Source organism: Oncorhynchus kisutch, linkage group LG1 (assembly GCF_002021735.2).
Source record: "Oncorhynchus kisutch isolate 150728-3 linkage group LG1, Okis_V2, whole genome shotgun sequence".
NCBI lineage: Eukaryota > Metazoa > Chordata > Actinopteri > Salmoniformes > Salmonidae > Oncorhynchus > Oncorhynchus kisutch.
The window spans coordinates 47,405,038-47,422,726 of record NC_034174.2 but is presented as its reverse complement, the minus strand read 5'-3'; the positions used below and the strand labels follow the sequence as shown (position 1 = coordinate 47,422,726).

The window sequence follows — 17,689 nt, the reverse complement described above, 5'->3', positions numbered from 1 at the left end:
GGTCAATTGAAATAAATTCATTAGGCCCTAATCTATGGATTTCACATGACTGGGCAGGGGCGCAGCCAGACCCACCCACTGGGGAGCTAGGCCCAGCCAATCAGAATCAGCTTTTCCACACAAAAGGGCTTTATTACAGACAAATACTCCTCAGCAACCCTCAGATGATCCCGCAGGTGAACAAGTTGGATGTGGAGGTCCTGGGCTGGCGAATTTGACTTACTGCCAAATTCAAAAAAATGTTGGAGGCAGCTTATGGTAGAGACATGAACATACAATTCTCTGGCAACAGCTCGTGGACATTCCTGCAGTCAGCATGCCAACTGCACGCTCCCTCAACTTGAGACATCTGTGGCATTGTGTTGTGTGACAACTGCCTATTTTATAGTGGCCTTTTGTCCCCGGCACAAGGTGCACCTGTGTAATGATCATGCTGTCTAATCAGCTTCTTGATATGCCACACCTGTCAGGTGGATGGATAATCTTGGTAAAGGAGAAATGCTCACTAACAGGGATGTAAACAAATTTGTGCATATGGAACATTTCTGGGATTTTTTCTTTCAGCTCATGAAACCAACAAGTTACATTTATAGTTTTGTTCAGAGTATAATCTATTGCTACATGGAATTCACATCTTGTCCACACATTCCCTTCAATATTCCAATTGTACACACATCAATGGTATTACATGTGCCAAAACATTGGATCAACTTTTACGAGGGGGGGGGGGGGGGTCCCTAAAGAAGCAGAAGCTCAGTCTGGTTTTAGTTATAAAACAAGGCTCACTCTGTCCTCTCAGCCCAATATTGCTTTTTGGAAGAAAGAGAGAAAAAAAATTGAGAGGAAAAAAAGGTAGGTAAAAAGGCATAGAAGGGGAGGAGCCCAAGGAACAGCTACCAAGTGGCAAAGGCCTTCACATGATAACATCACAATGTTATAGTTGTTTTTATGATGACATGGTAAAATCCTACAAAAACTCAATTTAGTTCTCTATACTGATCATTCATGGGGCACAAACATTTGAAACAGCTCACCCTGCAACACGTGGCAAGTGATTAAACTGACTCACCATGATGTAAATAATGACAGAACAGCATACATTCAAATTCATTGAGAACCTTTTTATATTTCAAGTTTAATGTAAATAACTACTAATTACATCCAATCCACATGTGACAGTAAATGAGAAGCATGTTTGGGACATAAATAAGAGCAGTGAAGATGACCAACACAGAGCCCCCTGGAGGTCTGACTGTGGTCCCCTGAAAAAGCACCCAGGGGTTCATGTCTAGATGGGATACAGCTTGTGAAATTGATGTCAAAGTATTTTTTGTGCATTTCAGCAAACCCACTTAATTCTCCTAACCTGCTGTGTAAGTTATCCTAAACCTGTTACAAAAAAGTAAATTGACAAAAGCTGTATTCCTTCTAGATAAAAACCACGCACGAGAGGCCAGAGCCATTTTCGAAGGAATTTTGGTTTCAGGCAACAGAAGGAAGAATAGAGTAGAAACAAATGGCAAAATGAGTAAAACAGTGCTTTCAGTTTTGGTTTGCAATCCTCACAGACCCTCAAATAACATCTACAAAAGATAGATGGTAGAGGCACCAGAATAAGGATGACAAACATGATAGGCCAAACACACTTTTCGAAAAGGCACTTCACACTGGCATACCGTGTCATCTGTGCCGATGTCTGTTCAAATGTCAAAGAACAGGTTGGCTAAAAATATGAATTTAAAATAATTAGATTAGTCTTTCTTGCTAATGTGATTAAAATGTTGCAAAAGCAGTGCGTGTGACACAGAAAGACAGCTATATAGATTAAAGGAATTCTTTGCCACAATGCTAAGCCTCACTGAAGCTCATGAATATTCAAGGGTCAGTTCCAAATATTCCAGTTATTTTCCAACACAACATTAGACTTTAAAAAAATAAGGCCGTAGAAAAAGAGATTGTTACAAAAATATAAACTTTTTTTTAAAGATTCTGTTTTTACTTGTCCTATCTGCAGTTCTGCTAGATCAGAGCTGGGTGAAGGTATAGCCGTCTAGCCGAGAGAGGTAGGACTATCCAAGCACAGCGCCGGTCTCTTTGGACAAAAGCTTCACAGTGGAACAGTCTCCGTCGAAAAGTAGCATTCTTGTTGTGTGGTGCGTTAGTTTCTGTTGAGGTTTCTCAATTCCCTCAGTTCCACATAAGGCGGGAGAGAGGAACATTCTAACAAACTAGTCTCACTAGTCGTAACCTTACTAGTAGTATCCTTACTAGTTTTTATAATTTGTTTATTTAACTAGGCAAGTCAGTTAAGAACAAATTCTTATTTTCAATGACAGCCTAGGAACAGTTGGTTAACTGCCTTGTTCAGGGGCAGATAGACGGATTTGAACCTTTCACCTTTACCTAGTTCGGGGAGTCGATCTAGAAACCTTTAGGATACCTGCCGCCCGTAGTAACCTTACAACCTCTAAATGAAACACGTCACACAGACACACTCAATATACAGCTGAGGTCACCATTCATACACATTACAGACATCTTAGTTCTAGTTCTGGCTGCTAGCTCTAGATGTCTTCCAGCTCTGGTGAAGGGAGGGATAGACCAGTCCAGCATAGACCTTCCTTTCTACCTCACAGCACTCACAATAAAAACATCAAGTCAAAAATAGAAGGCCTATTGTTTTCCCACTTCACATGCTGTCCCTTTAGCTTGCGTGGGTAACTGAAGGATACTGAGGAGCATCTTCAGTCCCCTCCTTCACCCTGTTGACAGATGACACTCCCATGTCCTCTTCTCCATATGGATCAGTCCCACAGAGCAGCTAGAGCCCATCCCCTACCAGGAATCCCCGAGGCCCAGCAGAGGCCAGGACCAAGGCGTGGTTGTTTCCCCCCATATTGCACGTAGTCAGCTCCTACTCGCCTCCCTCAGTGGAGCAGAGTGAGAAGCCCCAGAGGGAGCAACAGGGTCAGCACAGACCAGACTCCCCAGACAGGGGCGGCAGCACTCTTCCCCAGCTCTCTCTGGGCACAGCCCTCGCCCTTGTACCCGCTGTAGCACTGGCACTGGAAGTGTTGCCTGTACCTAACCAGCTCCCCCTGATCTAGCTGACCTGTCACCTTCAGCCTGTCCCCCTGGACGCTGATGCTGTGGGTGAGGGGGTTGAGGTGCAGGTAGGCGTCAGTGTCTGAGAGCGTGCGGAGGCAGCGGCCATGGGAGGTGCACAGCTGCTGGCTGCACAATTCTGCTGCCGTAGAGACGTTAAGCAGGTACCGTCCAAGCGGACCGCGTAGGTAGTCATTCAGACTGGAGCAGCTGGCCTGAGGGAGGAGAGCGAGAGAGTGAAACACGGGTGCAGACTCAGAATGGACAAACACATGTTAACATTTAAATTGTGAATAGACGGACAGGATATAGTTGTTCCAGAGGGGAACACCAGGGGTGTTATTCATTAGTCAGATTCCGTTGTCTGTTGCAAAATGTTTTACAATGGAAATCGTTGACTCCGAACAGAAAACGTTTTGCAACAAAACCTGGATAATCTATTCGTGATCAAAATAGCTCTTGAAGGAGAACACTCACTTTGCTGCTGGCGTAGGTATGATCTCCCCAGACGATGACCCCAGCTGCTCCCAGGGCTACACTCTCCCCAATGGTGGACACCAGGTCTGTCTGTAGAAACACACACACAGTCCGGCAGCACATTATGAACACACTGGCCACGTTTGAGATCGACTACATTGCAGCCAGCGACCACAGACTGACGGATCTACAAATCATAAAAGAGTGGTCATTCATAACGTAAGGTGATTTGTAGTTCAGTCAGTGGCTGACCACTATGACGTTGAACGTAATCAATCTGAAACACACACAATCTGCCCTCTATGAACAGGAACATGTCATCATTTAGTTAACACTGACCAGCTGAGCTCGCCCACGCCCTTTACAGTTCACGTCTGCGTCCCAAATGGCACTCCTGTTCCCTTCAAAGTGCACTACTTTTGACCCATAGAGCTGGTCGGCAGGTAGCCTAGTGGTTAGAGATTTGGGCCAGTAACCGAAAGGTTGCTGGAGCGAATCCCGAGCTGACAAGGTAGTCATTGTAAATAAGTATTTGTTCTTAACGGACTTGCCTAGTTAAATAAAAAAAAGAGCTCTGGTCAATAGTAGCGCACTATCTAAGGAATAGGGTGCCATATGAGACGCATTCCCATTATACTCGACATTCTGAATCATCCAATCTATTCTCAAGACACCCTGATTTAAAACACAGACACCCGATGCGTCACTCTCCCACACACATTCTTTTGCGCCGACACACTCGTTCAACATGGAGAGATCTAGGGCAATTATATCATGGAGTCGTCAGTTCAGACACACTCTAACGAAGAAATTAAGCATGGAGTCGATAGGCCTGTAGGCTAACCATGACGCCTCATTCATTCAGAATATTCCGACACGCAAAAAAAAACGTCTCGGTCCGTCTCCCATCCAGTGTGTCTGTGTGAAGAGTGGTCCAGTGGGAAAGTAAACACTGACGCCCCGGCTGCCTGACAGCACCCCATTCATCCAGTCAGATATACACACTAGTACCAACCTCTCAAACACCACCACCAGACACAAAAATTGCCAAAAGACTCCAGCCACCTGAGACATGGACTGTTCTCCATAGCCCGGCAGGCGGTACCGGTGCATCAAGGCTCAGACCAACAGACTCCTAAACAGCTTCCATCTCCTGGCCATAACACTGTTGAATGGCGAACAACTACTGCTCTCCCCTCATACCTACGCTGCTGCAGCTAAAAATATTATTGATTTGATTTATTACTACCACTACGCTGTTGTTCATCGATTGCCATTAGTATCTATGTATCCTGCTACTGGTCACTATTACTCCTGTTTACATGTATATACAATATATACACAGTGTACAAAACATTAGGAGCATGACAGACTGACCAGGTGAAAGCTATGATCCCTTATGTCACTTGTTAAATCCCCTTCAAATCAGTGTAGTTGAAGGATTTTTAAGCCTTGAGACAATTGAGACATGGACTGTGTATGTGTGCCATTCAGAGGGTGAATGGGCAAGACAAAAGATGTAACCGCCTTTGAACGGGGTATTGTAGTAGGTGCATGGGGCAACGGTTTGAGTGTGTCATGAACTGCAACGCTGCTGGGTTTTTCACGCTCAACAGTTTCCTGTGTGTATCAAGAATGGTCCACTACTCCAAGGACATCCAGCCAACTTGACACAACTGTGGGAAGCGTTGGAGTCAACATGGGCCAGCATCCCTGTGGAGTGCTTGACACCTTGTTGAGTCCATGCCTGACGAATTGAGGCTGTTCTGAGGGCAAAAAACAATGCAACTCAATATTAGGAAGGTGTTATTAATGTTTTGTACACTGTGTATAATCCTGCTACCAGTAATTTTTCAGTTCTGTTTACATGTACAGTATAACAGCTAACAACTATAAAAGTCTAGAAGCCTATCAATTAATTTGTGACTCTAGTTTGGGTAATAATCAGTTGCTTGAGACAGTATTTTGTGCGCCGCTATGTGCACGCACACCCGCTATCTGCACGTGTGTGTTATTGGAAAGTTGGCGATGGGTAATGATATTTGGTGTAGAAACCGCAGACAGACAGACATATGTAGGTTTCTGGGGAAACACAGGCGACTCTGTTGCTGGACACGAGTGTGTGAGTTCTATATTTAGCACCTGACATATTATGTAAGCCATGGGCTTTAAAAAAATATTTTTTTTTTTAAAAAGAGAAAAAAGGAGAGCGGCACATTCTAGGAGCGCAGATGCAGTCATTTTATAACCAACGTTTCGACAGGGTATAAAGCCTTTAACACTGTATGTGGTCTTGACATCTCACAGGGAGGCTCCTCTCATCAACCCTGTTTAAAAACCGGAGAGCATTTTGATGATGGATCGTTAGATTTTTAGGCCCTGTCAAGAGTAACACAGTGCTTTGCAAGACCAGAAGGAACCGGTCTGTGATTATCCACATCGCTCAGAAAGACCGCACACTGATGCTCTTGTGGAAACGTGATTGGCTGCATCTACACAGGCAGCCCTATTCTCCCCCCCCCCCCCCACACACTTTTTATTTCACCTTTATTTAACCAGGTAGGCTAGTTGAGAACAAGTGCTCATTTGCAACTGCGACCTGGCCAAGATAAAGCATAGCAGTGTGAACAGACAACACAGAGTTACACATGGAGTAAACAATAAACAAGTCAATAACATAGTAGGAAAAAAATGATCTATATACATTGTGTGCAAAAGGCATGAGGAGGTAGGCAATAAATAGGCCATAGGAGTGAATAATTGCAATTTAGCAGATTAACACTGGAGTGATAAATGATCAGATGAACATGTGCAGGTAGAGATACTGGTGTGCAAAAGAGCAGAAAAGTAAATAAAATAAAAACAGTATGGGGATGAGGTAGGTAAATTGGGTGGGCTATATACCGATGGACTATGTACAGCTGCAGCGATCGGTTAGCTGCTCAGATAGCAGATGTTTAAAGTTGGTGAGGGAGATAAAAGTCTTTTTGCAATTCGTTCCAGTCGCAGGCAGCAGAGAACTGGAAGGAAAGGAGGCCAAATGAGGTTTTGGCTTTAGGGATGATCAGTGAGATACACCTGCTGGAGCGCGTGCTACGGGTGGGTGTTGCCATCGTGACCAGTGAACTGAGATAAGTTGGAGCTTTACCTAGCATAGTCTTGTAGATGACCTGGAGCCAGTGGGTCTGGCGACGAACATGTAGCGAGGGCCAGCCGACTAGAGCATACAGGTCGCAGTGGTGGGTGGTATAAGGTGCTTTAGTAACAAAACGGATGGCACTGTGATAAACTGCATCCAGTTTGCTGAGTAGAGTATTGGAAGCTATTTTGCAGATGACATAGCCGAAATCAAGGATCGGTAGGATAGTCAGTTTTACTAGGGTAAGTTTTACGGCGTGAGTGAAGGAGGCTTTGTTGCGAAATAGAAAGCCGACTCTAGATTTGATTTTGGATTGGAGATGTTTGATATGAGTCTGGAAGGAGAGTTTGCAGTCTAGCCAGACACCTAGGTACTTATAGATGTCCACATATTCTAGGTCGGAACCATCCAGGGTGGTGATGCTAGTCGGGCGTGCGGGTGCAGGCAGCGAACGGTTGAAAAGTATGCATTTGGTTTTACTAGCGTTTAAGAGCAGTTGGAGGCCACGGAAGGAGTGTTGTATGGCATTGAAGCTCATTTGGAGGTTAGATAGCACAGTGTCCAAGGAAGGGCGAGAAGTATACAGAATGGTGTCGTCTGCGTAGAGGTGGATCAGGGAATCGCCTGCAGGAAGAGCAACATCATTGATATATACAGAGAAAAGACTGCATGGCTGAGTTTACACAATTCTGATATTTTTTTCACTAATTGGTATTTTGACCAATCACATCTGATCTTTCCACATCCAATCTTTTTCGGAGCTGATCTGATTGGTCAAGACCAATTAGTGAAAAAAATATCAGAATTGTGTAAACGCAGCCATGCAGTCACACACGCACACACACACACACACACACACACACACACCCTCACTAAACTAAGAAAATGCATTGGGGTGCAGAAGACCAGAGATGCTAAGGGTGGCTTTTAAGTGCATCTTTTTATTGACGAAGAAAGCCGGACTCGAACAGGCTGGAAAAAGATGGCGGAAGTGGACGATGAAGTGGATTCTGAATCCAACGGCGGTAAAATCAAGGAGAATTGGAGTATTGTCCAAAAGAATGGAAAACGGAGCAAAGTAATGTACAGTGATGAGAATGTCCCTTCGTATCTTGTAGGAGCACGGTTTGTTAATGATGAGCAGTTGAGCACAGTACCAATCTTGAAGAAACCATTTGAGCTATCCAAACTGGTGGAGAGAGTGATGGGTAAAGTGAAGGCTGTGAGGTTCAGGCTTGTTTTGATTTTTTGTGCTTCTGCGGATCAGAAAGGAACGTTTGTTGCGCCTCACCCGATTTGATAAGTTGGAAGTGTCCCTTCGGAACAGTGCTTGATGCACGTCAGATGAATCATGTGGTGAATGGTGAAAAAATGAACAGTCTATATGGCAGTTACATTATATGGAGTTTTTCCCTGCAGTTGGGATATACAAACTACAGCCAGTCAGAGTATTTATCCCAAGACCAATGCAGTGTGATCATTGTAAAGCTTTTGGACATGTTTCAAGTTTTTGCAGAAGGGAGAAGCCTGAAATGTCCAAGTTGTGGAAAATATCATATCGTGCTTTTTAAAAGTGAGGAAAATGTGACATGTTGCAATTGTGGTGGGAACCATGAAGCTACATATTTCGATTGCCTGACAAGGGTAAAAGAGAATGAGGTGTCCAAATGCAGGGCTGTCCAGAGCATTTCATATGCAGCAGCTGTTAATGGTTGAGGGTTTGAATGGTGCTCCTGAAGAGTCCATGGTGGTGGATAGGCCTTCAATGCAGGCTGCAGGGGTTGCCTTTCACCAACAGGACCCAGATATTTTAAAGGTTAAGAAGGTGGATTTTGTGGCCTTTATAGCTATGGTATTAATGGCACTGCCAAGGTGGAGAGAAGGTCCAGGTAGGTAGATATTGTGGATGCGGTGGAGTTCCATGGAATATTGGCACAAGCCATACCACCCTCTCAGGCCCTAGAACCCGAAAAGGAAGATATGGAGATTTGAAAGAAGGAAGAAGTGGGAGTTTTGTTTATGTCAATGTACTATTTTTTGGGGGGTGGATTAAGTTAGGGAAACTATCACATATGGATTTTCTTTGTACCTCGTTTTTGTTTTCAACCTGTCCAGTTGGTTGCGGCAATATACCTTTTTGGGTTGTAGTCCGCCATAAAACCCACTTAAGAATAAACTGAGAAAAGCAGCTATAGTAACAGTCCGCTGAGAATGTCAAAAGCTACTGTGCGTCTGGCTGACATCTTACTGGAATAACAATAACAGTGATATCAGGTTTCTGCACAGCACAAGCTACTGTTGTGGTGAGTAGCCTAATATCTATAGGTACAGAATTAGACGACGTCGGCCCTCACCTCAGTCAGCGGAGTCAGCTCATTGGCATACGTAGGCCGGGTGTAGACGAAGACGGGCCGTGCAACCCCGTCGCCCGCCGAAGCCAGCCGCATCCCCTCCTTCACCCGGTTCCGGACAAACTGGCGCCCAAACGTGGTGGAGCGCAGCACCGTGCCCATGTAGACGGAAGGGAACAGAGCCGTGCTCTCAGTCCACAGCCAGGTGAGCTGGTCATTACGGGCCACATCCACATCAGGGCAGCGGCCTGTGTAGTTCTTCAGGCCGCTCCGGTAGTCGTGGTTGTAGCAGTCTGGGAACAGGTAGAACCCCCACAGTTGGTTAGGCCGCAGGCTCTTGGCCAGCCTGAGGGTCTCCAGCATGAACTTTCGGGCCGACAGCTCAAACTCCTGTTGAGCCACTTTCCCCACTCGCTCCGGGGGCCATTCCGGGTTTTTCTTGGCCACTAGTTTCCGGGATTGGTCCCGGTACACGTTCTTGACGTCCCAGTTGCGGATCCACAGCGGACGCCACTCCTCCCAATCAATTACGGCGAGGCCTTTGGCGTTTGGTTCGCGTATGTATTTGTGCACACCTTCGGGCATCTTCTCCTGGTGCTGCGTGAGACTGGCGGCCTGAGGGATTCCACCGTTCACCACGGTGCCGTCACGCTCGTAATACGGGTACAGCCCTAACCGATCCTTATAGAAGATGGTGAGGTTCTGTCTGACGAAGCCCTCGTTGGGTGAAGCTACGATCTGGAACTGCTCCAGCGGGAAATGCACACCGTGCCGGGGGCCACAGTCCTCCGTTGGGGCATTCCAGGCGAGGAGCAAAGGCTTCTGGGAGAACAGAGGCCATCTAGTGGGCTTCAGCTCTTCAGCTCGGAGGACATTCCTGGGAACGAGCAGAGCCAGGAGCAGCAGCCAGGGAAGCTGGCCAGTCAGGGCCAGGAGAGTGTGAAGCGCTAACCCCATGACCACCTTCTCTGCCCTGGAAGAGACAATGCAGATCTTTAAAAACACAGCCAACGGAATCAGTCTCTCCAGTTAGTTTCTCTGTATAGACTATATAAATTTGGCCTTGATCCAAAGTAAGCTATTGTTGAATGAAAGGGTATGTTTAGTTACTGTATACGGTCTCTTAGGTGCCCTCACAAAAACTATTTCTCACTGTTGTGTAATAATTACCCTTGAGCAAGAGTGGGTGTGTTATCGACAGCAAATCTTTCACACACATATACTGGAAATTACCATCCAACATGACAGGGTATACATGTAAGATAGAGGGACATTTAAAATTACATTTTGGTACTCTACTAACATTGATTGATTAAAGGTAAATGTAAGCCTTAGGGCTGACCCCAATTAGTCGTTAGGCTGTTGGTCGACCAAGATTGTTTTAGTCGAGCAGTAACAAATATATATATATATATACACACAGTACCAGTCAAAGGTCTGGACACATCTACTCATTCAAGTGTTTTTATTTTTACTACTTTCTACATTGTAGAATAATAGTGAAGACATCAAAACTATGAAATAACACATATGGAAATCAAAACAAAGAGTTTCGACAGGGTATAAAGACTTCTTCAAAGTAGCAACCCTTTGCCTTTGACAGTTTTGCGCACTTGGAATTCTCTCAACCAGCTTCATGAGGTAGTCACCTGGAATGCATTTCAATTAACCGGTGTGACTTGTTAATTTGTGGCATTTTTTCCTTCATGCGTTTGAGCCAATCAGTTGTGTTATGACAGGGTAGGGGGGTATACAGTAGGTAGCACTATTTGGTAAAATATCCAAGTCCATATTATGGCAAGAACAGCTCAAATAAGCAAAGAGAAACAACAGTCCATCATTACTTTAAGACATGAAGGTCAGTCAATCCTGAACATTTCAAATTTTGAACATTTCTTCAAGTGCAGTCGCAAAAACCACCAAGCACTATGATGAAACTGGCTCTCATGAGGACCGCCACAGGAAAAGAAGACCCAGAGTTACCTCTGCTGCAGAGGACAAGTTCATTAGTTACCAGCCTCAGAAATTGCAGCCTAAATAGATGCTTCAGAGTTCAGACATCTCCACATTAACTGTTCAGAGGAGACTACATGAATCAGGCCTTCATGGTCAAATTGCTGCATAGAAACCACTACTAAAGGACACCAATTAGAAGAAGAGACTTGCTTGGGTCAAGAGACACGAGCAATGGAGATTAGACCGATGGAAATCTGTCCTTTAATCTGATGAGTCCAAATTTGAGATTTTTGGTTCTAACCGTGAAAGGGATAAATGTAATGCTCTGATCCAATGGAAACATCATAAAATAGGTCTACCTGATTACTTCTCATCAGTGCTGGACTTGGACTGAAATAGGTTCCAGTTGTCATTTTGGGTACTGGTACTGTTTATACTTAGATTGTATGAGCTCTACAATACTTTTGAGCTAATAAGAGGAACAGGAGCTCAAGCAGGAGAAAATTTGCGGTGCCGGTACTCAGCTCCGGTTAGCTCCTGCCCAAGTCAAGCACTGATTCTTATCCTTTGTGAAAATAGCCTACAGCTTTGTCTGTCACAAGCTCACTGCCGCTGGAAACTGAGGGCCCAGAATATTTTATACAATGTTTCAAGTTTGCTAGCACAAGTATCATGCCTGACCCAAATTAATACAATGTTTCAGGTATGCTGCAGACAGGCCATGTGTAGCCAATGTGATGTATAGGATATTTATTTTTAGTATATATATTTTTTCTACCTGCAGGCTGCAATGATTTATTTATTTGTTGGCTTTATTTAGGCTATTTTTCCATAGTTGGCAATGGAAGTACCTTTTTAGGTTAGTATCATTTTCATTTAGATAGAATTTTGATGAACCACATTACAATGATATGGAGATGTTATTACAAATTCAATTAAACTGTTTCACGAAAAAGGTTGCCGCCTCATGTAGCCTATCATCAGCAACTTCAGGAGAGTAATGGCAGTCTGCAAAAGCCAGGAGGAGGTTGGGTCAGGTTAAGTTTTTTTATTTAGGTTTTCTGGATCTCTGGCACCCTCTTAAGGAATTGGTCTTATTCATCAAATGGTAATCTTAAAGCATCAGACAAGCTCAATGCATATCATTTATTTTATTGAAACACATAGGTTGTGTCTATATGGAAAAATACACGTTAAAAATATATTTAATTATAGACGACTTTCAGTCCAACAATATTTGTTATTTGGGGGGGGGCAGCCCTAGTAGGTCTACAGTAAAATGACTCAAATAAACACATAGGCAAAGAGACAGACACAAAACTGACTGACAATGCACGGGGATATGATATATCTTATTTCTGTCCATGTCCATGTAGACAAATACTGATGACTGCATTTGACCTTGCCTGGCAATCAGACTGATACCTCTGGTTCACAGTCAGATTAATTCCGTACATTTGTTTGGAAAATTGCCTCCTACAAGCCAAAATGGTTGATAAAATTACATTTTAAACTTACCATGCCGGTTGTCCAGTGCGGTTGGCCCTTTTGCAGGTAGGAATGTAAGACAATATATACACACAGGAAAGTATAATTAAATAAACGTTTAAGTGCCTTTAGTGTGCTCAGATTTCTATCAGATGAAGCATGCACATAACCATTTTATTGGCATGTATGCATGCTTTTTTTTGTCTTGTGAGCATGATTCCGGTGATCGTACTCTGAATGCACTACAAACTCTTTGAAAAGTTGGTAATTATACTTTCATATGGCTATATTGTCTCACGTTCCTACCTGAAAAAACCCAGCCACATGGAAAACCGGTAAAGTCAAAAATATAATTGTATTCAACACTGTCTTGTAGGCCTAGAGGTCGCGAGAGGAAACTTTTATGATCCAAACGCTCATTTCTGCCGACGTAGAACTGAATGCAATTCAAGTTTTTGGTGTCAATGTCTGCTGCCTTTGACACGATTCGAATAGAACAATACACTCAAATGTAAAACCAAACCAGCTCGCCAGTTAACCACAATGTGATTTGTCTGAATAATTATCATTAAACGAATACGCTTGTGAAGTAATTAACGTTAACGTTATATGAATACGACATTTACCACAAACGCATTCGAGCACACGTTGTAGCGGTAAACGCCGACAAAAGTTAGCAAGAGCTAGTTTCACAGTCCTGCGTTTACGTATTACTACATTGTAGCCAAACACAATATAACGTTACAGTGTATGATACAGTTTACGAACTGGGCAATAATATCACACTACTCGCTCGAAATGTAGCCATACTTAGTTGACCAAGTGATTCTGACCTGTAGCACTCGACTCTCTCAGGTCCCAGGACACCGGTTTATTCCACTCGTGTGGTTTCAAACAAAAAACGAGATAGACGACTCTGCCGAGTTCCTGGTAAACATATCATTCTGATGGAAATGTTCCAGCAGTTTTCTTGCTGACAACATATTATATTTCGTGCAAAATCCTATGTGGCCTACGTCACTAAATGTTCGGCATTGAGCACAGTTCCAACTTCCAAGTAGATAAAGTATTCCGAGGTGCTACGAGTTCAGCACTGCTCGTTCTATTCTACGGGAAATGGGCGATACGTTTCGAAATTGACGTCAATGTTTAGGCTACTTTGTCTTACTGATCAATAAAACATCTATGTCAGTGGTCTAATGAATGGGGGGTGAAATGTGTATGTTAAAGCAATACTAATGTCTTTCTGTGGCGTTTTTGGTTTGATATTTGCTTCCGATTACACCCCTTAAATTTCAATAGTGGTTTAGTCTTCCAATTTCGCTGAGGAAGGGATATTACTGGCACTGCTTGAGCTGAACTACTGTACAACGACTACTAGCTGGCCTAATAATACCAGCATCACATTACAGTAGTGTGGATGTCCACTCTAAACGAGCATATAAACATTATTGGCGGTAGATGCCTTGTTAGTCTGTGTGTGTGTTATAATTCAATCACAATATTGTAGGCCTTACTGATAATGTTCTGGGAGGGAACTGAAAAGCTATGTGATCATAGCTACCCGTTCCAACTTTTCAGGAAACTGCAATAAAGCTTGCTGCAATAAAGCGTACAGCTGTGTAACGACATCCTTTCATCCACGGTTCAACCCCTAGAAAGTAGGATGTCAGCTGCCTTTGAGTTTGCTGTGGACATAGCTGCTGTTCCTGAAAGAGTTGGAACCACTGACTCTGTGCTGACTCACCTGGCGGATTCAAAAAAACATAGATTGGGAAACTACAAATATGCTACAAATATGTGACCCTGTAATCAGTTGATGAATGAATCTGTCTCCCACTTACCCAACAGAGGCTACAGTCCTTTTCCTCTGAAATCTACCGAAGAGGTCTGGATGTGTAGTATAGACCAGTTGCTCTCCCCCTTATAACATTGGCTTAAGTGTCTTGGGTCCCCCTGCGTTGAAAGTCCTTTGAATGGGCCAGTAGGTCAGGCAGAGGTGCAATGCCTCTCTCTCTCTCTCTGTTAGAAAAAACAGCCTTACATCTTATTTCAACCTTTGGCAGACCCCACCTCTGTCCCTCCCCCATAACCCTGACAACCTGACCCCAGGCTCATGAATTCAATAAAATATACCACTCTCACCAGGGGCTCAAACAAACCAAGAGGCACTTCCTTTCCTCTCACGCTCACAAGTAAATTCCGATTTTTCCCTTCCTTTATGAGTAGACTGACAGGTTGTTGGACTAGGTATTGGACTAGGCATAAATTCTATGAAGCATAGAGCTACTTATTTTACAAGACAAATTATTACAAGACAATCCTCAAAGGCACAAACCCTACAAAAATCCTGTTTGTGTGTGTTTGTGCATTATAGAGTTTAGCTTTGAAGCCAGGGGTTTTCTTTGTTTTTGTCACTGATCAGCTGACTGCAGGACGACCCCAAGCATCTCCCATTGTCCAGCTATTGTCTAGATCTGGGTATAGAGTTCAGTCTGACCCGTCGGGGGAAGGGTACGTCTGAGGTCCACACACACACACACACACACACACACACACACACAAATAACATTTTGGGCTAGCATGAAGGGTATTCGGCAGCAGAAAATTGTTTTCATTTTTATCAGCAGTAGACATTTTGTGGAAAGTACATTCAAATGATCATGTATGTGCATTCTGTTCTTTGTGTTGGGTATTTTGGGTAACTGTTGACACATACGGCCTCTATGGTAGGAACATTGCCACTTTGTGCTGCAATGTGTTGAGCCCTATATAATAGTCACTTTCTCATTGAGTGATAGACCCTGTCCTCAGTGTGTCCCTATATACTGTAGGCAGAAACAAAAGCTGCTTTTATACGCTGGGCATAAGCAACAGTTCCTAGGCCATAGGTCAAAGCCAGCCTGCGAATAATCATTAGTGCCAGTTAGTGGGGGTGAGATGGGTTACGGTAAAAATAGGGTACTACTCAAGGTATTAACTATGTTAATTATCATCAAGTTCAGATCTTCAACAGGTTGTTCAGTCTGAACTTTATGTGGGTTTTAGCAGTACCTTTGTAGTAGTCTTGCACTACTAGACATCACACCATATTCTAGTTAGTTTCTATGGATACATTTAGAACGACTGGAGTCAAGACTGCCTTGTTACAGACGTTCACTGCTGGTGATGCTAGTAATTATCCCTTTCTCTGCCATCACCATATTTAACATTATAGAACTGGGAAGAGCCTCTGGATGTCTCCAATCAACAGTTTGCATTCCACTTTGGCAAAAGGTAATAGTTTTGAATTCCACACCTGAAGAAGTAAACTGAGACGAGATGGGGCCAGTTCAAAGACTCCTGTCCATCTGTCCTGTGCGGGGAATTTGACCTTTGACCAACTGGCTCTATATCCCCATAACACCACAGCCCTGTGAGGACATAAGAGATTGAGGTAGAGGAAAATGGCTCCTTGAATCCTTGTCTTTCCAAATGGCTCCTTGTCTTTCTTTGGCTTTCGTTTGCTTTAATATCCTTGCATTTCCTGATGTGTTTACATTCGTTTACAGTTCGGTTGGCTCCAGTCCCACCCACAAAATGTGTCATGGTAATTCACTAAATGCAACATGACACAAAAGTCAGTGGAATGACAACTACAAAACATTCTGAAGGGAGTGGCTCGCTATCTGACAGCCAGAAAGAAAGAAAATATGATTCCCTTCTCAGAAGTGTGATTCTAGAAGTACTTCTTCTTTCCCTGAACTGAAAGAAAAATGTCCTCCAGGGGAAATGGACATGAGTTATTTTCTCTGGTTGACACAGACATGCTCAGGAAAGTGATATCACAACTTAAACCTTCTACCTGCCTTTTTGATCATATCCCCACCACCTTCTTCAAAACAGTTTTTAATTGGATAATTAAAGAAGTGCAAAGCCATTCTGACTACTGTAATGATCTCCTGTCTGGTCTACCCACTGTATTTAATTTTAATTAATTTATTTATTTTGCTCCTTTGCACCCCATTATTTTTTTATTTCTACTTTGCACATTCTTCCATTGCAAAACTACCATTCCAGTATTTTACTTGCTATATTGTATTTACTTTGCCATCTTGGCCTTTTTTGCCTTTACCTCCCTTCTCACCTCATTTGCTCACATTGTATATAGACTTGTTTATACTGCATTATTGACTGTATGTTTGTTTTTACTCCATGTGTAACTGTGTCGTTTTATCTGTCGAACTGCTTTGCTTTATCTTGGCCAGGTCGCAATTGTAAATGAGAACTTGTTCTCAACTTGCCTACCTGGTTAAATAAAGGTAAAATAAATAAAATAAAAAATTCTTATTCACTCTCTGTTCACAGGCCCTTTCCCCACTGCACTAAAAACTGCTATGGTGAAACCCCTTCTGAAGAAATTAAATCTAGAATATTTAGCTCAGCTCTCTTTCGGCAAATCAACCCCAAACAAACAGCAAATGTATATATTTTTTTATTCCAATCTGGTTTTCGGTGCCCACCTTAGCAGAGATAGCCTTAGTTAAAGTGGTAAATTATATTAGAGCCAACACACATGCCAAACCGCTCTCTGTCCTTCTACTGTTGGATTTAACTCACACTGGTGACCATGATGTCCTTCTGGAAAGACTGTAGAGGTGGGTTGGCCTCTCTGGTCCAGTTCTGAATGGGTTTAGGACCTATTTAAACAGTTGATAGTTTTTTTTAGTACTGTTCAGTTGACCTATGTTACCCCTTGGCAGCATTATCAGAAAGTACGGCATTGATTTTCACTGCAGCGCAGACGATACACAACTTTACTTTTCTGTGTCACCAGAGGATTTTAGCTCCACAGATAAATGATTAGACTGTATTAGTGATTTAAATACTTTAATACTTGTGATGGCTCACAACTTCCTCAAGCTAAATCAAGACAAGACAGAGGTACTTATTATTGGAGCCAAAGCACAGAGGGAGAATCTGGCCACACATCTGAATTCACAAGTAATAAATATAAAACACCAGGAAATAAACCTAGGTGTCATTTTAGATACTGAACTCAATTTCAAATCACACGCTAGGAATGTGACCACCTGAGGAACATTGCCACGGTGTGGCTGTTTCTATCTCAGGCTGATACAGAGAAACTCATCCATGCTTTAAATTATAAGCAGGCTTGAATACTGTAATGATC

The 17,689-nt window shown here is 43.2% G+C and overlaps 1 protein-coding gene across 2 annotated transcripts; it reads right to left on the bottom strand.

The window, feature by feature from the left end:
- Nucleotides 1–1,100: 1,100 nt before the first annotated feature.
- LOC109892565 (hyaluronidase-2-like) lies at nucleotides 1,101–14,549 on the bottom strand. Of its 2 annotated transcripts, none has more exons than XM_020485198.2 (4): nucleotides 14,361–14,549; nucleotides 9,076–10,045; nucleotides 3,583–3,672; nucleotides 1,101–3,320 (listed from the first exon to the last, which is right to left on the bottom strand). In XM_020485198.2, exons 2-4 carry the CDS (start codon nucleotides 10,027–10,029, stop codon nucleotides 2,928–2,930), a joined length of 1,437 nt encoding a protein of 478 aa, XP_020340787.1. In that variant the 5' UTR covers nucleotides 10,030–10,045; nucleotides 14,361–14,549; the 3' UTR covers nucleotides 1,101–2,927. The 2 variants fall into 2 exon arrangements, with proteins under 2 accessions (XP_020340787.1, XP_020340778.1); XM_020485189.2 differs by lacking the exon at nucleotides 14,361–14,549 and adding an exon at nucleotides 13,350–13,658.
- Nucleotides 14,550–17,689: the final 3,140 nt, after the last annotated feature.

Bases quoted from the DNA above. Each gene is read 5' to 3' on its own strand.
- LOC109892565 (XM_020485198.2), bottom strand. From the start codon at position 10,029: ATGGGGTTAGCGCTTCACACTCTCCTGGCCCTGACTGGCCAGCTTCCC. The intron at 3,673-9,075 runs GTGAGGGCCGAC...GTGTTTCTACAG, and splicing joins AGCTGACTCCGCTGACTGAG to ACAGACCTGGTGTCCACCAT. The intron at 3,321-3,582 runs GTGAGTGTTCTC...CTCCTCCCTCAG, and splicing joins ATACCTACGCCAGCAGCAAA to GCCAGCTGCTCCAGTCTGAA.